At 39.1% G+C, this 27,869-nt stretch overlaps 1 protein-coding gene across 1 annotated transcript in view; it reads left to right on the top strand.

Annotated features, from left to right (window-relative positions):
* Positions 1 to 27,869, top strand: part of ankar (ankyrin and armadillo repeat containing) — a 143,939-nt gene that overhangs the window by 34,445 nt on the left and 81,625 nt on the right. The window contains exons 4-7 of the mRNA XM_072578292.1: positions 7,913 to 8,076; positions 21,741 to 21,897; positions 24,438 to 24,501; positions 25,539 to 25,719. Coding sequence (XP_072434393.1) covers positions 7,913 to 8,076; positions 21,741 to 21,897; positions 24,438 to 24,501; positions 25,539 to 25,719 — 566 coding nt within the window. The remainder of the gene's footprint in view (positions 1 to 7,912; positions 8,077 to 21,740; positions 21,898 to 24,437; positions 24,502 to 25,538; positions 25,720 to 27,869) is intronic.

The raw sequence follows: 27,869 nt of genomic DNA, 5'->3' as shown, positions 1-27,869 counted from the left end.
GCAAGGTTTTAAGTTCATTGGTTTGGTAAACATAGATTCAGACCCATGTGGCACATTCAAATTGCCATAACATCATGTAAATATCAATGGTTTCTTTCAGTGGTTATGTTGATATATAAGATGAGCATGTGGGCATGTCATTGCTTTCAATTTGTAAATCTTATAAGACAAATGTAAGGAAATCCTTCACAGTGTATGTATAAACCTCACTTAGAACTGATTGTAAAGGCTCACTTAACAACTTGGCCAATTTATATTGTGCTGAGCTAGTCATAGATTGACCACAGCATAGATGGAGTTTCTTGCATCCTAATTCTGATGAGTACAAGACGAAAAGTTTCAACCTTGTCACTTTTAAGTCTCTTAACTATCTTGTTCCCTTTGCAATTATACTTGCAGCTTCTTAAATGCTATAATCTTTTCCCTTTCTCAAAAGTGCTCTTTTCTTCCTTTTCCTCCTCTCTGGAGTTCTTATTTTTGAAGTTAACATTTTCTCATTTCCATCTTTTTTTTTTCATTCTTTCAATTTATTTCTCTCTTTCAAGTCATTTCAACTGCAACTGAAATTTTGTGAACTCAACTGAAGCACTATCTGGCTGTCTTAGCTGTTCATCTGATTTCAAATGTCTCTGCTTTTCAAGCCCCTTCTTTTAACCCTAACTCTAACTGGTCTGTCAATTAAATTAGCTAATCTTGATTGCAAAAATAAGAACAATCATTCAGGGATATGTCTCACTTCCAGAAACGTCTTTGCAACTGATGAAGTTGTTCTGATATAAAAATGCTCAAGGAGCGTATTTCTTTTTAACTTTTTAAATTATAATTTCTCCACTTCCTCAAATACTGCCTGTACTACTAGAGACACCACCTTTATTTTCTGACTGAGGATGATGGAATGCACCTTCATTTTAGTTCCACGACTCCATAGTTCACAACATAAAAGGAGAAGCAATGATGTAGGAGTAACATCATTGGGCTAGCTATCTAGAACCCCAGGCTAATGTCCTTGGGGAATAGGTTTGTACCCCACCATGTCAGATAGTGAAATGTGTATACTTTTAAGGTGAAAAGAGATAGATTTAAAAAGGACCTCAGGGACATCTTCTTCACACAAATGGTGATTCATATGTAGAAAGCATTGCCAGAGGAAATGGTAGATGTGGGTACAGTTACAACATTTAAAAAGTGATTTGGACGGTACACAAATAGGAAAGAATTAGAGGGCCAAATGCAGGCAAGTGGGGCTAGTTCAGTTTGGGAAACCTGGAGAGCATAGATGAGTTGGATCAAAGGATCTGTTTCCATGCTACAAGACTCTATATGGAATAGAGAGCAGGTCTAATAGCAACCATGTAGCCACTGTCGATAATTGTAAACTGACATCCCATAAGGAAGTTTAAAAAGTCGTATTTCCCAGTTACCAAGAGGAACAATTAAATACTCTATTATGTTTTAAATAAGATCTGCCCTTTTAAAAACTTAGTCCTCCCATCTCAAAAATATGCCCCCTGTATGAGACTCCCTCACCCTAAGGAAAACCTCATTGCTATTCGTCTGATCTATGCCCCTCACGATTTTTGAACATTAATAAGACCACCCCCTCAACCTCCTATGCTCCAGTGAAAAAAAGTCCCAGCCTATTTTTTAGAACTCAAGCCCTTTCCTGGCAACATCCTGATAAACCTTTTGTCAACCTCCCTCCAGTTTAATAATATCCTTCCTATAGCAGGATGATTAGAACTGCACATAGTGCTCCAGAAGAGGCCTCACCAACGTCCTGTACAACCTCAACATGACATCCCAACTCCTGAACTCAAAGCTCTCAGCAATGAAGGTAAGTGTGCTAAACACTTGCTTAACCACCCTGTCTATCTGTGACACAAATTTCAATATGTACCTTAGGTTTCCCTATTCTGCATTAGAACCCGAGGACATAGCATTAATTGTACAAGTCCTGCCTTTGTTTATTTTATCCAAAATGCATTACCTCACATTTAAACTCCATAACCCTCTCTTCTGCACATTTACTGAATTGATCAAGATCTCTTTGTAATCTTAGATAATCTTTTTCACTGTCCACTACATCACCAATTTTGGTGTCATCTGCAAATTTACCAACCATGCCTTCTATATTCACATCCAGATTGCTAATATAAATGACAAACAAAAGTGAACCAATCCCTGTGGAACACTTAGTCACAGGCCTCCTATCCGAAAAACAACTCTCCACCACCACCCTCAGTATCCTATTATAAAGCCAATTTTGTATCCAATAAGCAAGCTCAACCTCAATCCCATGTTATCTAACTTTACTAATTAGTCTACCATGTGGAACCTTGTCAAAGGCTTTTACTACTGTCCAAGTAAATAATACTGCTCTGTCTTCATCAATCTTTTTGGCTACTTCCTCAAAAAACTCAAATCAAGTTTGAGAGACACAATTTCCCTCACACAAAACCGTGGTGACTATCCCTAATAGTCTTTCCCTGTCCAACTGCATAAAAATATATCTTTCAGGATCACCTCCAACAAAAAAAAACAAAAAAAACTTAGTAAATTAAGATGCAATAACTTGTAAACATACACAGTTGGTCATATGGAAGGATAAATATTTATCCCTCTAAATGACCAAAACACATTTAGGAATAGAAGAAAAAATAGATTTTTCTCTGCAGAGTTTCATTGAAGAAAAACACTTTCTGGTCATTTGGGTTGTTCTTGGGGGTAAAAGGAATAAAACGTAAATGTTCTCAAGTGTGTCACTCTGGCATTCTGCATGTGGCGTCAAGTTACTAATCACATTTGGTGGTCTCTAGAGTCTGGGAAATCTAGCTTGTTCAGAAAATAAAATATTAAGAGTTTATTTCAAAAAAAAAATTTCATCCCGAACATAACAAGAGGGTTTTTTTTCAGAAATAGAGATTAGCTGGGCAGCTCTTTCAGGCTTCTTGTCTTCCAAATAATTTCAGTACTCTTTATCAATTTTATGTTAAAACAGCCATAACCAGAGTGTACAGCTTGAAACAACCAATTATCATCAGTCATATCATTTCTATAATGTCTTGTTAAAAAAAAAGCACCAATGTCTACAATGAACTTTCAATTAAATTGTTTTAGAGACAACATTCCAAATATTTCTACAAAGTTTGACATAATTTTTTTTCTACAATCCTTCAATACTTACATGCTATAAGAACTATTGACTATAAAGTGTTTTTATAATAACTTTTCCACGTTTTTATTCCTAAATCATTTGGAGGACTGGAATAAAGGAGAAAAGACTCCTCAACATTTACATTAAAATGATAAAATTGCCCAAGTATTCCGGATTACTAATAAAAACTGAAAGAATTGCAGATGTTGTAAATTACCAACAAAAGTAGAAATTACTGGAAAAATTCAATAAGTCTGGGAGCATCTGTGGAGAGAAATCAGAATTAACGTTTCAGGTTGAGTGACCCTCAGATTTCCAGATTACTGACTAAAGTAATAATTTTTACAGTACATTGTTACAGTGCAGAAAGTGGATATTCAGCCTATTGTGCCTGCACTGGCTGAATAACTGAGCATAATTACCTAGCACAAATCTCCTGCCTCATCCTCATACCCTTGCATATTATTTTTATCCAAATAATTATCCAATGCCCTATTCAATACCCCAATTGAACCCAACAATATCACACTTCCAGGCAGACCATTCCAGACTTCGAATGAAAAGTCTTTTCCTTGCTTCAACCTTGCCTCTTTTGCAGATCATTTTATATCTATACTCTCTTGTTCTTGTTCCTTTTATAAGGAGAAACAATTTCTTCTCATCTACTCTTTCCAGCTCACTCACGATTTTGAAAACCTCTATCAGATTTCCTTTAAGCCAACTTCTCTCCATGGAGAACTGTCCCAATTTCTTCAATCTATTCTTATAAATGATCTTCCTCATCCCTGGAACTATTCATATAAACACTATCTCCACTGCATTCATTTCCTGTAATGTGACATCCAGAATTGTGCAAAATGCTCCAACTGAGTCTAACATAAGGGCCTTTATACAAGTTCAATGTCATCTCTCTTTGCTCTTGTACTTTGTGCCCCATTAATAAAACCAAGTAAATAGGATGGTTTGCTTCCTGTTCTCTCTACCTGTCCTGCCACTTTCAATGATCTATGCACATATACACCAAAGTTCCTCTGTCCATGCTCCCACTTTAGAAGTACACCCTCTATTTTATATTTTTTTCAATGTTGTTCCAAACCAAAATGCATTTCCTCATACTTCGCTGCATAGAAACACATATGCCACCTATCTGTCCACTCCACAAACTTGGCATTTCGGTATTCTACATTGTTTTTCTCACATGTTATAGTTCTTTCAAGTTTTATGTCATCTGCAAACTTTGAAATTTCCCCATGTGCAACAAGATTTAGATCATAAATGTATATCATGGAAAGACAAGGGTCTCAATACCACCCTCTTGTTGAACTTTATTACAAACTTTCCTTCAGTCTGAAAAATATCCATTGACCATTACCTTCTGTTTCCTATCACTAAGTCAGTTTTGCCTCTAGGTTGCTACTGATCCTTTTATCCTATGACCAATAACGTTCCTCCCATGTCTGTTATGCAGCACTGTATCAAATGTAAAATAACTGCACAGAAGCCAGTATCCCAGCACCAGGTACCCTTCATTACTAGTGCACAGTACATTGGCTGTGACCAGTCAACTCAGAGTCAGCTACATGAGCTAAGGAGATTCTCATCTCCTGATTTTCTTTAGTTTTTTTTTTCTTTTTCAGACCCTAGAACTGAAGAGATTCTAATCATCTTCTGTTTATATATATATTTCCCTTTTCTCCTGATTATTTTGGTCAGCCAGGGCTTTCCTGATTGGCCCAGGTTAACAACCCAAATTAACAATCTTGTAGTCAACAAGGTCAACCTGTTTCCAATCACGATAAAATGCCTTCTGAAAGTCCAGTTACAGCAGATTAATGGTGTAAGTCAATGTGAGCCTTTCTATACCATTTCAGAAAAAATTTCAACTTAGTGCAAGCTGATTTTTCCCTGAGAAATCCACACTGACTCTTCCTCATTAGCCCATCTTTTTCCATGTAACTATTAATTCTATCACAGATAATTGTCTCTTGAGTTTTTGCCTAAAGTTAAACTGGTCTGAAATTGCTAGGATTATCCTTAGAAGTTTTCTTTAATAAGGTTGTAATGTTTGCATTTTTCTAGTCTTCTGGTACCTCCCCAGATCTAGGGAAGACTGAAAGATTGTGGCCAGCACTCTTGCAATTTTTGTTCTCACTTCCTTTAAAATCTTAAGCTGCATCTCGTCCAGTCCTAATGCCTTGTCAACTTTAAGTATCAACAGTCTATACAATACTTCTGCCCTATCGATTTTGTATCCTTCCAGTGACTGAATTTCCTTCTCTGTCACCATGGCCTGGTAGGATCCCTGTTTGGTAAAGAAAAGGTGCAAAGTATTCATTCAGCCATGCCATTTGCATTCCCAGTTTTGGTCCCTAATTGACCCTATTCTTTGTTGTAATACCCTTATATTATTTATTTGATTATAGAAGTCTTTGGAACACCTCTTTATGTTGGAGGTTAGCCTTTTCTCATAATTCTTCTTTGGTCTATTATTTGCTTTTTCATCTCCCCTCTGAACCTGCAATGTTCTTCTTGGTTCTCTATGTTCTACATGATGCCTTCTCATTAGCACATTATTCCTTCTTTACCTTAATTTCTATCTCCTTTGTCATTCAGGGAGCTCTTGTATTTGATTGTTCTACCTTTCCCAACTGAGGAATATATCTTGGCTGTAGCTGAACTAACTTCACTTTGAAGGCATCCATTGATGCGTTTCTGTTTTTCTGCCAATCACTTGTCCAGAAAACCCTGCCAACTCTGTTCTTATTTTTCTCACTTTGTATTGTTGCATGTCACTCTCCTCTATCATCTTGAGCCTGATGATACAATGAACTCTCTCTCCTAAATCATTCCCAAATGACACTTGATATACTTGACCCTCTTCACTTCCAAGAATTAGGTTCAACTGTGCATTCTTTTTAGTTGGACTGGAAACATACTGCTGTAGGAATCTCTCCTGCATGCAAATCATGAGCATTTGCCCTCACTACAAGTGACCTACAAGTATCGCAGTCTATGTTTAGGTATTGAAGTCTTCTATTATAACTACTTTCTAATTTTGTTGTTTTCTAAACTACACCTAGCATTGTAATTGTACTTTTTTGTTCCTTAGTTCTAGCCAAATTTATTCTGTGCTTGGATCTTATGAGACAACCTTTTCTTCAGCACTCCAATAAACTCCTTAACCAATGCTGCTACCCCTACTACTTGCCATCCTTTTCTATCTTTTCTGAATACTTAAGACCCAGTCTTGCCTTTACTTGAGCCAGGTCTCAATTTACAAAATATCATGATTTTGAGGTAGGCCTAAAGTATTAGATGAATTCTTTGCATCTGTCTTTACCAAAGAAAGAGATGCTATCCAGGGCATAGTAACATGTCTCAACAGCAAAATTCCACATGGCAATCTCCATATGTTTACTCCCCAGTCTTATTTGCTATACTCTGAAAATTCACGTGTATTTTAGAGATTTTTTAAATGCTAACTTGTTTCAAAGACCCTTCTATATTGTTTACCTCTTGTTAGAAAATTGTAGATGGAGTTTACATCCAGGTCATCAAACTATGTGTTGAAGGAGAAACAGAGTTAACATTTCAGGTTCATTATCATTTTTTTCAGAATTCTCATAAAAATCATCAATCTGAAATGTTAATTCTGTGTTATTGAATAATTCACCTTGACAGGTATTGGTAATTCCCCAAGATATTAATGCTTATTTTAACTATATCTTTGAAAAGTCAAAATAAAACAAGTTTCAAATTTAAATAAGTTTTTTTATAAATGTATAATGTCTATTTTCACATGAATCATTCCTAGTGCATTTGCCTTTTAATATTTCATCACTATCATTTTGGATCAAAGGATTACCAACCTGGCAATTTCACTGAAGAAGCACTGCTAACTGCATTTATCTCAGTGACCATGGGAGAGCTAAACTGACATTTCCCATTATTTTAAATCAATTTGACTGAAAACTGGAAAAGGGTGGGAAGGTGCCAAGGTCTAAACATGATGTTCCTTTTAGGGAATATCAGTCCCTGCACAGTTCCAAACTTAAGTCCACATGACTGTTAAATTTCTGCCCTCATTAACGAGCCAGAAATGCAACATCGTCATCTGCTGTAGGAAGACACTCTGAAAGTGCAAGGAAGTAATATTTTGACCCCCTGCTTGTCTGTCACCATATATCTCAAAAGCTAATGGGAATACTTTGAGAAACATGGTAGACAGATAGGTTTTGTTTCAAGTAAGACCAGATTCGCTTTTGGAAATAATGCAGATCCAGATCCTGGATGTTTTTAAAAAGAATCTGTTCACATCAGGAGACAGGGCAGATTAAATTTGTTTTTAGGATGTCATGGATTGTCTCATGTAGAGTGATGGCTGTTTTAAAATGTTGTGAATTGTTTCAGCTGCTGTGCTGAAATTGGTCCCAAATGTGAGCAAAAGTTTTTGTATCCGGATTCTTTGCAGTGACGTGGAATTTCATGATAAAAAGATTTTTTTCAGCTTTGTAGTTACAGAGCATCTCTAAGACAAGGAAGATCTTCAAGAAAGTGTTCTAGGATTGTCACACAGCGTGACGGAGGTACATGTTCCACTGAATGCCCTGTTCACTTGTTTGATATTGTACTTTTCAAGAAAATAGTCATCTTTAATGTCATTTAACAATATGAAGACTTTGCATGACAGCTATGTGGCACTGCAACATTAAATAAAGCAGTATCCTTTCAACAATATGTCTATCTTTTTCTTAACAGATGACAAGTTAAAAACCGAGCGTGAGTTTCCACCCCTTCTTTTAGGTCCAAACTTCAAATGTAAACATTTTCTGTACAATACAAATGAGTACTTCCATTTGCATGGTGGAATTGAATTTGACATTGGAACCCCTGGAATTGAGGACTTGCCTGAACATATTAAGGTATTCTTGTAACTAATCATCCTTCTCAGTAAATTTTCCCAGACAGAGAAAAATATTAGAAATGCAAGTGAACATAACTTCAAGATGAAGTTCATGAATCAGTTCTTAAATCCCGCATTTAGCTTGGTACTAAGCCATAGAGTATTAAGATTGTTCCACATTTTGTTGCTGATTTTTGCTAACTGAGCTGATGAATAATACTGATGATGACAGAGAAGAAAAAGTATTCAGAATCCCAATCTCATTTTTGATTTACTCATCCCTTTCAGGTTGTGTGCACTGTGATTATCAGATGAGGACATAATTAGTTTTTGTCATAATGATTATTGAAGTCAAAACCTTTGATACAATCAACTCACCTATGGCCAGATGAACTACTGACATCTGTGAAACTGTCTAAGATGTAGTATCAAGTAGATTACTGAGGTCATTTGTTGCAAATTTAAATTTGAGTCTTTTATAGAATATCCTATAACATATCAATAATTGCACAACAAACCAAAGATATCCAAAAAAGAGATATCCAGAACTCTTAAGGGTGTGTTTGAAAGAGTTGACAAGATGCAGAGATTTAAAGGACAGTTTTCAGACATTTGGAGAAAAGTTGAATGAAAGCTTCAACATTATCCTGAGCAAATTGAAAGGACAATGTAAAGTCAAGGATGCAATCAGAATGCATGTCTGTATAAGATTCTACAGACACAACAAATTGAGTCCATAAGGGATAAGGCTATTTACACAGAAATTAAGACTATGAACCTAATTCAGCGAGGGATGAAGCAGCAGTAGAGGTCAGTACAAGCGAGGTGATCTAGACTTTACAAATGATAAGTTGTAGATACCAGAATTCTTAATGAGTTGAATTTGACACAGGATATAATTCTTCAGAGAGAATGTTGGAACACTTGAATTATAGGTAACATAACAACCAGAATTTCATTGGACGTTTCAGTGGGATTTGAGAACTGATGAAATTTCACTGGACCCGAAACATTGCCTCTGCTTTCTCTTCAAAGATGTTTACAAATATACTGAGTTTTTCCAACTATTTCTGTATTTTGTTCAGATTTCTAGCATCTGCAGTTCTTAGTTTTGTTTTATATTACTACACCTAATACCAAGATTTGTTTCCCAGCGCTAATTGCTGTTGTAAAGTTGTTGTTGAGCCACCATCATGAGCTACTGCAATCCACAGTATGCCCACAGTGCTCTTAGAAAGGGAGTTCCAGATCTTGATGCAGTGTTGTTGAGGACATGATGATATCATTACAGGTCATCATTGTGCGTAGAATGGAATCTGCATGGGGTGATGTTCCAAAGCATTTGCTGCCATTGATGTGATAAGCACAAGTGGAGGTAGTATTACAAAGGTGGAAGAAAGTGTTCTTTATATGAATTGGACTTTTGAACCACAACTCCATGTGATAGACCAACAGATTGAGCTTCAGTGAAGACCAAGGAAGGAGGGTATGATCAGTAGCAAAGCCATGGATTTTCTAATGGAGCCCAAATAGAATGGAATTGGCCTTTCAAACATTGATGGAGAGAAAACCTTGCCATATCAAAACTAATGAAAGACAAATCCTTTTTAATGATTGACTCACCAGCAAAACAAGGACTTCAAAGGGCAGAGCTATGAGAATTCACTGGAAATGACTGTGCATTCACAGAAGAAGAATCCGGTGCAAATATGCTTACATTTTTAGATCAGCTAGCAAAAGAATGTCATAAAGGCAAAGTCACTTAGATGCATCACAAAGGAAAGGAGATGGAAGAGGATGATGTGATATGACATTTAGAAAGCCACAGAATGGTCAGAGAAGAAAGTGCTGACATGGTCTTCAAGAATGTAATTAGTGGATCCAATCATGGCTTTTAAATGATGGAGGTTGGAAACCAGATATTATCCAACTGGAAAGGAGTCAGAATGGGCAACATTCCAAAACATAAATGAGTAGGTTTCTAATAAGAGCTGGGTTAGAAAAGAAGTGAAGCTAGACTAATATGACACTGGAGCTTCAGCATGGCATTAGCTGATGTAATTTAAAAGAGAAAATGTAATACAACAGCTAAAGAAAAATAGCAGACAGCATTGATTTTAGATACAAAGGAATCCACAAGTTGTTCATGGTTTATACTCCCAGCTGATGCTAACACTGGACACGTCAGTTGCTAAAATGAAACCTAGCTTAACATGTCATGTTTATTTTGTTTAGTTAATTAATGTGGTCACTGAAATATATTTACATGAGTCTACTTATGGTTTTTAACTACAGAGCATGAGTTTGTTACACAAAAGTAAGAAAGCAAACAAAATATCATGCAGTTAGAATGATCTTAACACAAACATTAAGCAAAGTTTCAGTTTGTTTCCCAAAACTATCCACTACAAAGGCTCATGTCCAGAGAAATTATACTCATATTTCAATTTTTTAAGTTTCTACTGAACTGACTCTTTAAATCTTGTCTTTCTTGAACTGTGGAAATAATTTTACAATTCTTCTCCAGGTCTGATGGCATGAACCTTTCACAAGTCTGATAACCTAAACCTTTTCAGTTCTAACATACTGAAGATTTCAGTTGTAACATTTTTAGTCTGGGAAACTGCACAAAGTGGAAAAAAGCATTGCGGCTTCAGTGACTGGTTTTATCTGAACTGAACTGAACTAAAATCCAGTAAGAGAAAAACTAAAACTTACTTCTGGAACCAAGCTGTGAATCATCTCAACAAGTCTTTAGTGTTTTCTGAACTGAACTAAAAGCAAACCTAATGCTTTAAGGGTTTAATCTGATTGTCATACACCCAAATATATAAACCAGTTATTCCAAACACTCCAAGGTTTTCCTAATGTGCTGATACAATGACTTTAAGAGGTGCATTTTGTCCTGGGTTTTTTTTTGAAGAGAGGTTTTAAGTCAGAGGTGAGAGCTGTCTATTGAAACCCATAAAGTAAACAACTTGTGAGGCCTTGGGTTTTTTTAAAAGTTGGAACAATAGAGGCAGCTACAATGGGAGAGGCAAGCTCCCCCAGAACCAGAATGTTCAATTTTAGCTTTTCAGCAGCGGTTGCTGGGGTCTTGAAGCTGGATGTGGTAGCTGATTTTCCTCTTTCAGTTACAGCTATAAGCTGGGTTTTATCTTGGTCTAGAATTTCATGAGAAATAATCTGTTTTACTGAATTTGCCTTTGTCAAAGGTGCGTTTATGGGATGTTACTTTAATGGAACATTTACTGTTTAGTAGCTATATTCAGAACGTTTATAGCCTTAAATGTTGTCTTTAAACATTTAGACTAAAATGTAATTTTGAATTATATAACACATTTGCTGCACAGTAGAAAAAAAGTATGGCAAGGAAGGATAAGATAATTAAGAACATTTGCCTTAACATCAGTGAATTTGTACAAACAGGACACCAAGTGATAATATTCATGGCCGTTCCTTTCTGAAATTAATAAACAATGTTAAATTCTGGCCTCGGAAAGAAATTTGGTATCAATTAACTTCTCTCCCGAATTATCGTCCTTTGCTATTATCTGTCTAGTTCAGAACATGCAGTGCTTTTGTTAACATCTGTGTTTGTGACAGAATGACTTTGTAAATCTGTATGTAAAAATTGTCTGTTTTTGATAGTACAACGGAATAGCTGGCCAGGGCATTTGAAAGAAGAGCGATTTCTACTTTCTTGGATTAATAGAATCCAGTTAGCTTGACTTACAGTTATCAGTGTTATGTTGTAACAGTGATGCTATTAGTAAATGAAGGGGATGATTAAAATTAAACTAAATTGTCTGTGAGAGTTTTTTAAAATTCCAGACCACCAAAGAGGACAAACCATGAGAGAGGCTTACAGGTTGAGTTCATAAGGAATTCCCTGGGCCGTCTCAAATTTGTACTTTATCAGTATAATCTGTTATTCTGTTAAGTTTTCAAATAGACTAAAGTTATTCCAATTTCTTCCTTCTTATTTGGCATGTTAATGATAGTATGATTGAAGAGTGTTTTACTTCAAATCTGGTTGTTTGACCAATCAAATTGCATTAGCAATGCAACAGCCGGCACTTGCCTTTAAAATTAGAAAATATTAGGGTTTAGGATATCTTCTTAATATATTTTGAGGGAGTTTGGTCAGGTCCATAACACTAAGCTGATGATTGCAGTTATATGTCTTCTTGAAACTGGTACATTTAGGTGACTATACTAGTATGATTTTCTACCAATCAAATTAAATTCCTAAAGTGTTAAATAGGTCTTTTAAATATGTTTCATCTCAACAGCTAGCTTGAAATATATGGTAAAGATAACACAGGTAGCTCTTCAATAATGCAATGGTTGTCATTCTTGTGCAACCCCACATTACAGGAAAATCGCACTTTAGAAACAGCACTTAAAGTGTTGGTAATGTAATCATGTTATAGCCAACACATGCTAAAAGTTCGCAGTTTAGAAAGTGTCCTCAATTCAGCAATGACTTTATAGTGAATTCATTATAGAGCAGAATGACCTGTAGAGGGCAGTGTTCTATGGAGGTCACCGGCAATGGAAAATTGTTTAAAATATCTGACGTCATTAGATGATTTGACCACAGGAAGATGTTTGAGTAATGGCTAGTCATGCAACTTGTGTATTCAGTTCTACATTTATTGATATACTTCTGAATAATAAAGGATTGAAGGAGTAGGAACCTGTAAGAATTTGATGAGAATAAGCATGAAAAGCAGGAGTATGTAAATTCTTAAATAGGTTGAGGAAGACACTACTAACATGGCAGGTGAAGACCCAGAGAAGAAGGAATTATACATGAGAGATGTTGAGCCTCAGAGAAAAGGGCTATTGCTTCCAAGAAAACAGTGATAATAGTGACGTTGGGTTCCAAAGCCACAATAGACAACAGGAAGATAATAATGTGATCTGAAATGACCTTGTTGGAAATAGAAACTGTAGAGGTGGCAAAGACTTAAGTTGTGGCAAAGTGAAAGGTTTGGCTATGGATTTTTATTAGCTTTTTGTATTTACCACTTCCTCCCTGGAGAATGAATTGTTAACTGTCTGTTAGAATATCACATATTCAGAGTTCTGTCTTTAGATATGGCCAGAATTTTTGGAATGGTCAGAATGTTAAATTTACACGCTACTCCTCCAGAAAACTTTTCACCCTCATCAGCACCACTCATTTAAAAGATGGATCCACACAGCTCTTTTTTCCCCACATTCTTGCCACCCAACTACGTGTACATCATGCATTACTGGAAAGAAGAGAGAAAATGGATGAGTAGCATGACCAACAAGAATGAAGACGATTATCCCAACTTTAACCTAGACAAATTGTAAGAGTTTGGGATTGCTATACGAACACATACTGGATTAGTGGTGCTGGAAGAGCACAGCAGCTCAGGCAGCATCCAACGAGCAGCGAAATCAACGTTTTGGGCAAAAGCCCTTCATCAGGAATAAAGGCAGTGAGCCTGAAGCATGGAGAGATAAGCTAGAGGAGGGTGGGGGTGGGGAGAGAGTAGCATAGAGTACAATGGGTGAGTGGGGGAGGAGATGAAGGTGATAGGTCAAGGAGGAGAGGGTGGAGTGGATAGGTGAAAAAGAAGATAGGCAGGTCGGACAAGTCAAGGAGACAGTAACTGAGCTGGAAGTTTGAAACTAGGATGAGGTGGGGGAAGGGGAAATGAGGAAGCTGTTGAAGTCCACATTGATGCCCTGGGGTTGAAGTGTTCCGAGGCAGAAGATGAGGCGTTCTTCCTCCAGGCGTCTGGTGGTGAGGGAGCAGCGGTGAAGGAGGCCCAGGACCTCCATGTCCTCGGCAGAGTGGGAGGGGGAGTTGAAATGTTGGGCCACGGGGCAGTTTGGTTGATTGGTGCGGGTGTCTCGGAGATGTTCCCTAAAGCGCTCTGCTAGGAGGCGCCCAGTTTCCCCAATGTAGAGGAGACCACATCGGGAGCAACGGATACAATAAATGATATTGGTGGATGTGCAGGTGAAACTTTGATGGATGTGGAAGGCTCCTTTAGGGCCTTGGATAGAGGTGAGGGAGAAGGTGTGGGCACAGGTTTTACAGTTCCTGCGGTGGCAGGGGAAAGTGCCAGAATGGGAGGGTGGATCGTAGGGGGGTGTGGACCTGACCAGGTAGTCACGGAGGGAACGGTCTTTGCGGAAGGCAGAAAGGGGTGGGGAGGGAAATATATCCCTGGTGATGGGGTCTTTTTGGAGGTGGCGGAAATGTCGGCGGATGATTTGGTTGATGCGAAGGTTTGTAGGGTGGAAGGTGAGCACCAGGGGCGTTCTGTCCTTGTTACGGTTGGAGGGGTGGGGTCTGAGGGCGGAGGTGCGAGATGTGGACGAGATGTTGAAGGGCATCTTTAACCACGTGGGAAGGGAAATTGCGGTCTCTAAAGAAGGAGGCCATCTGGTGTGTCCTATGGTGGAACTGGTCCTCCTGGGAGCAGATACAGCGGAGGCGGAGAAATTGGGAATACGGGATGGCATTTTTGCAAGAGATAGGGTGGGAAGAGGTGTAATCCAGGTAGCTATGGGAGTCAGTGGGTTTGTAAAAAATGTCAGTGTCAAGTCGGTCGTCACTAATGGAGATGGAGAGGTCCAGGAAGGGGAGCGAGGTGTCAGAGATAGTCCAGGTAAATTTAAGGTCAGGGTGGAATGTGTTGGTGAAGTTGATGAATTGCTCAACCTCCTCGCGGGAGCACGAGGTGGCGCCAATGCAGTCATCAATGTAGCGGAGGAAGAGGTGGGGAGTGGTGCCGGTGTAATTACGGAAGATCAACTGTTCTACATAGCCAACAAAGAGACAGGCATAGCTGAGGCCCATACGTGTGCCCATGGCTACGCCTTTGGTCTGGAGGAAGTGGGAGGATTCAAAGGAGAAATTGTTAAGGGTGAGGACCAGTTCGGCCAAACGAATGAGAGTGTCAGTGGAAGGGTACTGTTGGGGATGTCTGGAGAGGAAAAAACGGAGGGCTTGGAGGCCCTGGTCATGGCGGATGGAGGTGTAGAGGGATTGGATATCCATGGTGAAGATAAGGCGTTGGGGGCCGGGGAAACGGAAGTCTTCGAGGAGGTGGAGGGCGTGGGTGGTGTCTCGAACGTATGTGGGGAGTTCCTGGACTAGGGGGGATAGGACAGTGTCAAGGTAGGTAGAGATGAGTTCAGTGGGGCAGGAGCATGCTGAGACAATGGGTCGGCCAGGGTGGTCAGGCTTGTGGATCTTGGGAAGGAGGTAGAACCGGGCAGTGTGGGGTTCCCGGACTATGAGGTTGGAAGCTGTGGGTGGGAGATCTCCTGAGGTGATGAGGTTCTGTATGGTCTGGGAGATGATGGTTTGGTGATGGGGGGTGGGGTCATGGTCGAGGGAGCAGTAGGAAGAGGTGTCCTCGAGTTGGCGTTTGGCTTCAGCGGTGTAGAGGTCAGTGCGCCAGACTACCACTGCACCCCCTTTATCCACTGGCTTGATGGTGAGGTTGGGATTGGAGCAGAGGGATTGGAGGGCTGCGCGTTGAGAGGGTGAGAGGTTAGAGTGGGGGAGGGGGGGGACGACAGGTTGAGGCGGTTAATGTCCCGGCGGCAGTTGGAAATGAAGAGGTCGAGGGCAGGTAATAGGCCAGCGCGGGGTGTCCAGGTGGATGCAGTGTGTTGGAGGTGGGCGAAGGGGTCCTCGGAAGGTGGGCGGGAGTCCTGATTCCCGGCCCTGCCGAGTTTTCACCATCCCTCCAGACCTCCCACTCATTGAGGACGAACAATCAGTCCTCAGCAAAGGACTCACCTTCATCCCCCTCTGTCCACGCATCAATGAATTTAATACACGATGTGACATCAAACAATTCTTCCGTCGCCTCCGCCTCCGAGCTTACTTTCACAATCAGGATACCAGATCAGACAGCCAGTGTACCATTAAGGCAGTTAGATGACATATGATGTCTGATGTTCCAGTATAAAGGTACCCACATCAATTTCAGTAACCATTGTTATTATAACAATAGCTGTAATTAAAGTAACAATCTTTGTAAAGATATGGCATGTTTTTTCCATATAATCAGTAAACACAAAACTCAGACTCTGTGACATTAGATGAGTGCAAATAGTTAGCATTAATAAACTTCAAGACATTTATTTCAACAAGAACCCTTTCTTTGCGGTATATGTTACAAGGGCTAAAATGTGGGGAATGCTCAGATGGTATCATATTGGCAATGGTATTTTACACAGAAACCACATTAAGAGGTTACGATCCAGAATATTTTTAATGAGAACCTAACTGTTTATCTTGTAATTTGAATTCTGTAATACCGTAAATTAAATGTCAATATTTAATGTATATAATTATTGCTGTTTTGCTACAGGCTAACTTTACTGATATCCAGACCCAAGCAATGTACCACTTGAAACAATTGTTCAAACCTGATATGCTACTCAGGGGTCAATATACCATACCTATTATGAAGTTTGAGGGGAAAAGGTGGGTATGAACTTCTTTCTTTTTTTAAAAAAAAGGGCATTTTCACCCCATTACAGTCTCTCCTTTAAATTACACTATTGTTTATATTGTTTGAAAATATTTACTGTGTTTTGCTTTTTTTTTATCAGTTTCCTGTTTTCTTCTCATTTCTCTCTATTCTGTGACCAAAATTATCTAATCTCAATTCTGATGCTATTTTTAAATGTAATCTTTCTGATACTGTGACATACAAAAAATGGTAAATTGATATTAATTTTGTCTCAAGCTGAGAGAAACCCATCGATAGAAACCTAAATTCAATATGTAGTCACTCAAGTATATTTACAGATCAATTGTGTGATATTTTTCAAAAGCTTTCTTTATGCATTATTTAAATGGATGTCTCCTCTGAATAATGATAGCATTCTATCACTTGGATCATTTAAATATGTAAGATCCAACAATAAGATTATAAATGATACACCACAAATGAGTAGATTGTTTTACTGAAACTGTAAGTTTATTTAATATTAATTGATTACATCGACATCTGTGTGCTGCTAGTTGTTTCATATATTGTATTAACTCATTGAACTCATGCTTGTAATTTTATTAACTTTTGCTAGTATTTTGATAATTTAACAAAGTTAGTTCATAAGCCTCTAAAGTTTAATCAAAATGGTCTTAAGACAGTTATTGTTTGGAAAAATGTAAGAAAAGGAGATGTTCACCTCTCCAACTACTGGTCACATTCATGAAGGTAAAATAATCTGACTTGATGAGTCAGATTAATATAATTATCGACAAAAATGTGGTGCATGTATCTATTTACAAATGTAGTATTTATTTCAAAATGTTTAAAATAAAATGCAAGTCACTTCTTACAACACAAAGTCAAAGATAGACTCTTTCAGATATCTTAATGAAAAAAAGATATAATTCAACCACTGAACTAGCTATCAATTTCCTGTGTAGTATTGCACATTTGGCTAAATGCTTTCCTCAGAATAAGTCCCTGCATCTTTAAGAAGCAGAGATTTTATTTATCTTCCTAATTTCTTCCATTAAGTATTGATGCTCATTCATTCTCTATATTTTGAATCCAATCGTGCAATACATAACTAACCTCCATTCTTCGTTGGGAGACTTTGTTGCTTATTTCTTGTGACTGATCTATTTTACATAATGGCTTCCACTGTGCTTCTTTACTATGACTTCTTCATACTTAGTCTATATACTTTTTCTCCTGCTTCACAGTCATGTATGCGACTATGGCTAATCTTCCACATACGCATGTACAGTATATTATCTGCATTAAACAGCAGAATCGTATACCTGATATTCTTAAATACAGCTCAATCTAACTGGAATTGAGGTCCAATGTTATTTGCCTGCCCACTTGCAGAATTCTGCATTTTCATCAACAATTTGTTATCCAGATTTTATGACAGATTTGGGAATATGAAATGTAGTAAAGGCATGTTAAAACTACTTTAGATTTTGCAATATAAACCCTGATTGTTAAGAAGAAACAATCATCAACAGCAGTCACCATTTCAATGCAAGTTGAGACACAGTAGCCTAGAGCTCAGATCGCAGACAGCAAACTATGTCATTCATTCTACTCTCTGTTCATCCAGTGATTGGGCCTCCCTTGGATCTGTGTAACAGCTTTTTCTGCATTACTTATTGTATTTATCCCCAGGAGAGGAGCTTGGCAGGGGATTAAACCAGTACAGGAGACTACTTCAGTCATTTACAAAATCAGTATCAGATGGGCATGTGTTTTTCAAGTAATGAAAACCAACTGTTTCCTATCTGAAAGGTGAAATACAACTTCAATAATATTAATCACAAGTGCAAAATAAATGCAAGATTGTTAATATAGGTGGTAAGGACATCTCTGAACATGTAGATGAGAAAATATCTAACTAGAGAGAAGGGTGACGTGCAATGCAAAGTATTGGTGATCTGTATGATTCTGTCTGTCTCTTCCATTTGTGTTGATGGTATTCCAGAGTTCAACTTCTCTGGAACCACTCATTTTGTTCTGGGACGGGATTGTGAGGAAAATGTGAAGTCAGCTTGGAGCAGTTCATAGTTGGTGTTGACCCTCCCAAGGATTAATTAGTGGTGTACAACCTACAAATTAGGAACAGGAGGAGGCTATTTGACCCTTTGAGCCTGCTGCCCCATCCAATAAGATCAAAGTTGATCTGATTGTGACCTTCACTCCATAGCCCACCAACCCCCCCGAAAACTGCCGCAACTTTTCCAATCTAGATACCAACTTTCAGATGATTTAAGTCAACAAATTGTGACAGCCTTGCAATCAGGGGAGAAAATCTTTTGCTGAAAGGGTAGGAGTAGGAGTGTGATTAAATATAGAGCTCTTTTAAAGAGCTTTTTATGGCTTCCTGCGGTAGTGTTATATGTGAGGTGGGGGGCGAATGTGGGACGGGCAGATAATGGTCATTCAGTTTGGAAAAACTATGATTGGCCAATTGGAATTGCTCTGGCCCTTGTTCTGTCTGCTTTGTGGTCATTGAGTGGTGGGTCTTAATTTGTTGATTGCCAGTTTCCTTCAATGTAGTTGGGTTTATTAGCCAGGTTTCCACAGGCATTGGCTGCCCTCTCCTGGGATCTCATCATGCCTGAGCATTGAGTGTGGGCTGGGCAGCCTGAGATGAAGCCAGGTATCAAATTTGCCTGAGCATTTGTTCCTTCATGGAATTTGGGTGTTCCTGGCAGGAGCAGCATTTGGCCTGTTCATTTCCTTATGGTCTTGTGGTGAACATTTCTTGCCAGTCTCGAATTGTCCTTGAATTGAGTGGTTTGCTTGACTATTTCAGAGGGCAATGCAAAAGTGCACACACGGTGCAAAAGACAAGTCTGAAGTATTCGCAACAATCTTCAGCCTGAACTGTCGATTTGATGATCCATCTCAGCCTCCTCCAGAGGTCTCCAGCATCATAGATACCAATTTGATTCACTCCACATGATATCAAGAAATATTTGAAAGTACTGGATACTGCAAACACTTCAGCAATAAGACTGAAAACCTGTGCTCCAAACCTGATGCTCCCCTAGCCAAGCTCTTCCAATACAGTTACAACACTGGTATCTACCTAACAATATGGAAAATTTCCCAGGTATGTCATGTATCCAAAAAGTAGAAAAAAGCCAACCTGCCCAATTATTGCCCCATCAGCCTTCTCTCGACCATCATTGAGATGATTGAAGGGGTCATCAACAGTGCTACCAAGCAGCACCTGCTCAGTAAAAACCAGGTCACTGCTGCCAAGTTTAGGTTCTGTTAGGGTCAGCCAGCTCCTGACCTCATTATAGTCTTTATTCAAACGTGAACAAAAATGCTGATTTCCAGAGGTGAGGTTAGAGTGACAGCCCTTGAATCAAGGCCACATTTGACTGAGTGTGGCATCAAGGAGCTCAAGCAAAACTGGAATCAGTGGGTATGGGGGGAAATCTGTCTGTTGGTTAGAGTCATACCTGGCCCATAGGAAGATGGTTGTAGTGCTTGGAGGTCAGTCATCTCAGCTCCAGGACATCACTGCCTGAGTTCCTCGGGGTAATGTCCTAGGCCCAACCATTTTCAGCTGATTGATTATTGACTTTCCCTTTATCATAACATCAGAAGTGGGGCTGTTCACCAATGATCACTATTCCCGACTCCTCAGATGCTGAAGCAGTCAATGATCAAATGCAACAAGATCTGGACAATATCCTGGCTTGGGCTGATAAGTGGCAAGTAACATTCATGCCAGGCAATAACCATGTCCAATAAAAATTTGGATAAATGTGAGGTGTGGCATTTTGACAAAATAAACAAAGCCAGGACCTATGTAGTTAATGATAGGGCCTGGGTAGTTTTGTTGAACAAGAGACCTAGAGGATCAGGTATGTAGTTTTTTGAAAGTTGCATCACAGGTAGTTAGGGTGGTTAAAAAGGTGCAGAGCATGCTTGCCTTCATTGCTCAGACCTTTGGATATAGCAGTTGCGACATCATGTTGAAGTTGTACAGGACATTGGATGAGACCACTTTTGGAATACTGTGTACAGTTCTGGTTGCCCTGTTACAGGAAGGATATTATTAAACTGGAAAGGGTTCAGAAAAGATTTACCAGGAAGTTGCCAGGAAAGGAGAGTTGTAAGGATTGGCTGGATAAGCTGGGACATTTTTCATTGGAGCATAGGAGGTTGAGGGGTGACCTTATACAGGTTTATAAAATTGTGAGGGGCATAAATAGGGTGAATAGCAATGGTTGTTTCCCTAGGGTGGGTGAGTTTAAAACTAAGGGACAAATTTTTTAAGGTGAGAGGAAAAAGTTTTAAAAGGGACCTGAGGGGCACTTTTCCACACAGAGTGTGGAATGAACTGTGTAGAAATGGCACATGCAGGAGCAGTTACAACATTTAAAACACATTTGGATAGGAATATGAATTGGAAAGGTTTGGAGGGATATGCTCCATATACAGCAAATGGGACTAGTTTAGTTTGAGAAAATAGGTCGGCATGGACAAGTTGAACCAAAGAGTCTGTTTCCATGCTGTATGACTCCATGTATCTATGAGATCATGATGGTGTAGCGTCCACCAAATTGGTTTGAAAGAATGTGAGACTATTTATTAATTTGTGGCATGCAGACCTTTCTGACATAATTTCTTGCACATACCAAATTTCCCTTGAAAAGATTGTGATGAGCCACTGACAGTTTGTGAACTGCATTTCAGGCCATAGGATTTTGATCCAACAAAAATGAAGTAATGCTGACTTTTGTGTCAGCCATGGTTCAGTTGGTAGAATCCTTTCCTCTGAGTAAAAAGATGAGGCTTCAGTTCCCATTCCAGGAGTTGAAATCACAAAGATCTACCCAGATCCTCCAGTAAAGTAGCTCTCAGGCAGACCCATATATATTGAGAGGGATAACAAGATTTATGAGGACAAAGTCGTCTATACTGGAGCTTGTGGATTCAGACCCTGTATTTGGGAATTGTTGCAAAGAAACTTCAAATTTCATATTTCTTGCAGGACTAAAGTTTTTAAATATTGTGGAAATTTTGGATAGAATCTTATGGGGTCAGAGTTACATGGGTTATGGTGAGAGTAGTGGCAGAATCACTCGAGAAGTCCAGCGAAGGCTGTCTCAATATTGAGATAACCTTGCACCATTTTCTATGTTTTTGACAGCTGGCCCAGAGAGTTTCTTGCGAGGCAGCTGTGAGTTACCAATTAACAGTTAAACATCTTATTGGTGGACCAAACCACCTCATTAACATTCAGCTTTCTACCTTGCCAAACATATCAAGCAAGCTAGACATCAAGAAAGCTAAACATGAAAATGACAGTGAGTATCTGGTGGATTCAACTTGCCATTTATTCCAAAGGACCTCTGTGTTCCATATGACCAAAGTACAGTTCAGACCAAAATCCATAGGCACCAGCTCCACACGCACTTCATCTACAGACATTGGTACCTGGCTTGTAGTAACCGCTCATGACCATTATGGCACCTGTCTGATATATTTGCAGACCTTAGACTTAGAAAGCTCAGACTTACATTGCATGATGCATTAGCATCTAAAGTTAAAAGGCTGCAGCAGGAACTCTCAGGAAAGACTCAGCTCAAGGACTGATCCCTTGCTCTTGTAGCACCAGCTCACTTCACAATTATCTCCATGTTAACATCATCCATGTTTTGCATTGACTTGTCTTGTCATGCCTGTTAACATAGTAACATTTCAACCAAAGCCAAAGGCTATCAGTGCTGACGTACTGTGGTGTTCATTAGTGCAGACACACAGAAAGGCTACTTGTCAAAGAACAAAGAAACTTTACAGGCCAGGAATAGACCCTTCAGCCTTCCAAGCCTGAGCCAATCCAAGTCCACTGTCTAAACCTGTTGCCCAATTCCTAAGCATCTGTATCCCTCTGCTCCCCAACTACTCATGTATCTGTCCAGGTGCATATTAAATGAATCTACCATGCCTGCCTCTACTACTTCTGCTGGCAACACATTCCAGGCACCAACCATGCTCTGTGTAAAGTACTTGCTGTGTGTATCCCCCTTAAACTTTTTTCCTCTTACCTTGAAAGCATGACTACTCGTTATTGAATCCTTCTCCCTGGGAAAAAGCTTATCTCTATCTACCTTGTCTATACCCTTCATGACTTTGTAGACCTTAATCAGGTTCCCCCTCAATCTCCTTTTTTCTAATGAAAACAATCCTAACCTACTCAACCTCTCTTCATAGCTAGCACCTTCCATACCAGGCAACATCCATGTAAACCTTCCCTGCACCCTCTCCAAAGTATCCACATCCTTTTGGTAATATGGCAACCAGAACTGTACACAGTATTCTAAATCAACCGAACCAATGTCTTGTACAGTTTTAACATGACTTGCTAACTCTTATACTCAATACCCCGTCCAATGAAGGCAAACATACCACATGCCTTCTTGACCACTCTATCCACCTGTGCAGCAACCTTCAGGGTACAACGGACCTGAACTCCCAGACCGCTCTGCTTATCAATTTTTCCCAAGGCTCTTCCATTTACTGTATAATTTGCTCCAGAATTAGACTTCCCAAAATGAATCACCTCACATTTGCCTGGATTGAACTCCATCTGCCACTTCTCCGCCCAACTCTCCAATATATCTATATCCTGCTGTATTCTCTGACAGTCCCTTATGCTTTCTGCTACTCCACCAATCTTTGTACCATCTGTAAACTTGCTGATCATAACAACAATGCCCTCTTCCAGATCATTTATGTACATCACAAACAACAGCGGCCCTAGCACTGATCCCTGTGGAACACCACTGGTCACCTGTCTCCATTTCGATAAACTCCCTTCAACTACTCCTCTCTATCCTCTGTTGCTCAAACAGTTCTTTATCTACCTAACTAGAACACCCTGCAAACCATGTGACTTCACTTTCTCCATTAGTTTAGTATAGGGAACCTTATCAAATGCCTTACTAAAGTCCATGTATATGACATTTACAGCCCTTCTTTCATCTATCAACTTGGTCACTTCCTCAAAGAACTCTATTAAGTTGGTAAGGCACGATCTCCCCTACACAAAACCATGTTGCCTATCACTGGTAAGCCCATTCATTTCCAAATATAAATAGATTTATCCCTCAGTACCTTGTCCAGCAACTTTCCCATCACTGACGTCAGGTCATGCACCTAATTGGAATCTGTCCTGGCAGGTGGCAGGGACATCCTGATGACCATCACCAGAACCTCCATTAATGTTCAGGTCACCTGTGATCACTGTAACCACTTCCTAGTGGTGTGTCCCTGATATCCTGACAGTTGCCATGACTCCTATATCATGGGCCACTCTTGTGTACCTGATGTGTTTGAAGGTTAAGGTGCCTTACAAGGCTGATTACCGAGTGACCACAGCTCATGACACAATGTTGCAGTGCCCTGACTTGTGCAATGCCACCCATGATTCAACTAGGGTGATTGTGGAGTATACAATAGGGCTACGAAGATGTGGTTCTGCTGCTTGGATCAGTCTGTGGAGGACTCCCCTGTATAATTCACACAAACTGTGTCACATCATCGTGGTATGTTGTGTTCTGCAGAGTTGAAGCAGACAATGAGATGATATGAAGGATACTGAGGAACTGGGGCAATGGGAGCAGTCATTTGTGGAGAAGGAGGAGGAGAAGAAGAAGGAGGACAAGGACATTGGAGAAGAAGAAGCTGTTGCTGTTCCTGACATTTATTGGTCATGATGTCAAAATCTAGTTTATATTGTTTGGGTGAACTTCAGGCTTGATTGGTTTTGTTTGCATTCACTTTTGCTTTCTATAACTAAAATCTCATGTTTGTATTTCACCAAACATTCCCCTATTGGTTGAAGACAAGTTTCAGGTCTACAGTGGTTGTAATGGAGCTGAATTAAAAGATGTTCAGATGAGATATAGGTAAAGACAGACAGAGTGTGTGGTAGAGTTAAACAGCACCGAGGGTGAGAGAATGGAGTTGTATAGGGAGTATAGATTATGCCACCACAGGTATTTCTCAACAGTAAATGGGACCTCACTAAAGCCAAGATGACCAATATAACTTCTGTGCTTGCTGTCATCAGAGTCATAATTTTACGAAGACGCCATGAATCTGTCAGAAGAAGTGGGCAAAGGGAAGCTCTACTGATGGTGACTGATTAGAGTCTCTACTGGGATAGCAATTTTAATAATGACAAGCTTGCTTCCCTGAGCTACTGACCCAATCAAAGGATAGTTAGCAATTGGTCTCACTCAGCAGTGCCTCTGAATGAAGTGGCTGTTGTAGACGCTGCAACAAGGAGAAAGCACTTCCATGTTTAAGCATCTTTAAAGAGTCAATAAACATTTTTAGTACCATAGTCAAGCAGGCAGGGCTGTCCAGTCAGAGTGGTGCAGGCACTTGAGCATGGTTGTTGCTGCTATCCAGGCCCCTTATGTGGGATACAGAGATTCCAAGAAGGAAGATTCTCCCCACCACCAGGAAACCATTAAATGTGTCTTATGATAACCCAGGCAGCAGGGATCTGTTCCAATATCAACCAATTGCAATAAGGGTGTAAAATGGCCTGAATAGGTCAATTAATTAGATAATTGGCTGCCCACTTCCAGGCAGTAGAAAACAAAACCACTGTTATTCTGTATTATCATGCATAATGCCTAAGTCAGTCTTTCTTCATTGTACATTCTAACTCCATTTTACCAAACCTCCCACCTCCCAACCTGTCTGTCTTCAGAGAGTTGGTAAAATGTCAGACAAAGTAACTCAGCATAAACTAAAGATTGACATGAAATTTCCTGATCTAAGTAATTAGTACCACTCTGGATAGTATTTTTCACCAATAGACCATCAGGACTCATTTTATTTTTGCATTGAATCTTGGAATATTTGAAGATTTTCAGAACATTGCATACTAATCTAAGTTCAAAAATGTCTTGTCTTAATGTTATTTTTACAGTTATTATGCAATTGCTATAGAGCTTGAAAGCATCTTTCACACAATGCAGAAGTCAAAATGGTGGAAAATAATCCATGATGTAATCCCTCTGCTCAAATCTGATAAGCTACCATTAAATGGAACTCAGTTGAATGAACAGTTAAAGAAAAAATTTGGTCATAAACAGACCTTAAAATGCAAGGTACTAAGAATTCTGGTGTTTTGCTGCACAGAAGTACAAATGCAATAAAGTTTCATTTCTTTATATCGCATGATAATTGTGATAAATCTGCTATGTTGGCATTTTGGATGCATGTGATTTGTGATGGAAAGACTTTGAGCAGTTACAAAGAAATTAATGTAAATTGCCACCTTACTATCAAATGACACTTATCAAATAGCACTGTTTATAATTCTACCTATTTCTAAAAATATTTCAGTTATCCAAAGTAAGGCTTTGTTTTAGATTAGAAACATGATCAGTGAGTTCTCAGTCATTCAATGTATAACATATTTGACTCCTGTTTTATCTTGGGATACAGATGTTTCTAGAAAAGCCAGAATTTATTGTCCATTCATACCAACTTCAGAAGTTGGTGAAGCATCTTCTTAAACTGTTGCATTCTATGTGTGAATGTAACTCTATGCATTTGTTAGTCAAAAAGTTTTAGGATTCTGACTGAACAACATTTGCAATAAATTATAGGCAATAATACTGAGCCATTGATTACCCTAAGTTGTGTCCAGTTAAGTATTATCAGTTGAAGTGACTGGAAATTACAAGGTATTTAGCACATTCTTGATCTCTGCCTGTAATTCTAAAATTACATTATATGTCTTTCCAAAAGTTTTATGTTTACTAGCAAGGATGTCAGAGCATCATCTTGTGACCATTTGTGCATGTCAATGTGTAGAAAAAAAAACAAATTTAACTACTCTCTTTTACGTCACCTCCATTTAATACACAGATTTTGATTTGATTTTTAACTGTCATGTGTACCAAGATTCAGTGAAAAATATTGACTTACATGCTTTATAGACAGACCAGGTGTGATATCTGTCAGGCAAGGCAATGAGAACGTGATTGAGAATTCTCTTGCAGAAACATATTGGGTTGAGAGATTTCAATGAGCCAACCAAGATGTTTAGATTGAATGCAATCTTTCAAATTTGTGTCCTAGTCTGCCATAGTCATGTAACATCTTCCATGCTGCATACACTCTTTAAAGAGACATCTTAAGCTTAACACCAATAAAGTCCTGATGTTGAACATGAGTGTCATACATCAAAAACATAAGATATATTTTTTGAGAGCGAGGAAAAGCTGAAATTGTGGTCTAACATTTGGGTTGTACATGTTGGTGGACTGACTTTCAAAGATGGCTGTGCCTCTGGGAATTGTTGAACAACAAGGGGAGCACGATTGCAACAGACAGTCTTTTGGAAGGTATCGAGCAGCCGGGTGTGTTTTTCACCACTAAAAATAACCTTGAAGATCCAATCAAGTTGTAAATCAAGCAGTAAGGGATGGGTAAGAAATGATATTTTGGAACAAAGAAGGCCTGAAAGCATCTGAGACAATTAGAAGTTTGCTTGTATCAGCAAAACCAAAGGAAACGATGCTGGAGGATATTTCTATTAAGCTTGAGTCACAATATAATCCCAAACTTTTGAAGCTTGCAGGAAGCTATGTTTCAAACCAATGAAGCAACTACCGAAGAGGATATTGGGAGTTTATTGTAACCCCCAAAAAACTGCTAATTCATTATAATATTGGAGAATTCAAAGGGAGAGTTTTGGTGAAAAATTTATTTGCGGTATCATGCTTGCTCTGTCATATTCATGGATATGTAGAATGGACACTTTCCTTTTAAAAACAAAATGGAGAATGGGCAAACTGCTTTGAAACAAGTGGATTTGAGAGCTCAGGTGACCTCTCTGCTGAGGTCCCCCATAACTGAGGATTCAGACATCTGTGAAGTCTTCTTCTACATGAGTTGTTTAATTATCCACCACAATTCACAATTGGATCTGATAGACTTCCAGATCTTTGATCTTATTCATGAGTTGTGGAATTGCTTAGCTATTTTATTGCATGTTTGTTATACTGCTTGGCACATAATTAGTGTAGCTTCACCACCTTGATACCTCGTTCTTTTGTATGCCTGGGGCTGCTCATGGCCTGCCCTCCTACGTCCTTCATTGAACTCCTCCCACTATGCCATAACCCTGCATGGGTCTATCCAGTCAATGGATAAAGACATAGCCAGGAGTAGTGACAGTGTCATAGTGTCACAGAGATGTACAACATGGAAACAGACCCTTTGGTCCAACTCGTCCATGCATGCCAAC

Source organism: Chiloscyllium punctatum, chromosome 10 (genome assembly GCF_047496795.1).
Source record: "Chiloscyllium punctatum isolate Juve2018m chromosome 10, sChiPun1.3, whole genome shotgun sequence".
In the NCBI taxonomy this organism is placed as follows: Eukaryota; Metazoa; Chordata; class Chondrichthyes; order Orectolobiformes; family Hemiscylliidae; genus Chiloscyllium; species Chiloscyllium punctatum.
This window is presented reverse-complemented; position numbering and strand designations above follow the sequence as displayed.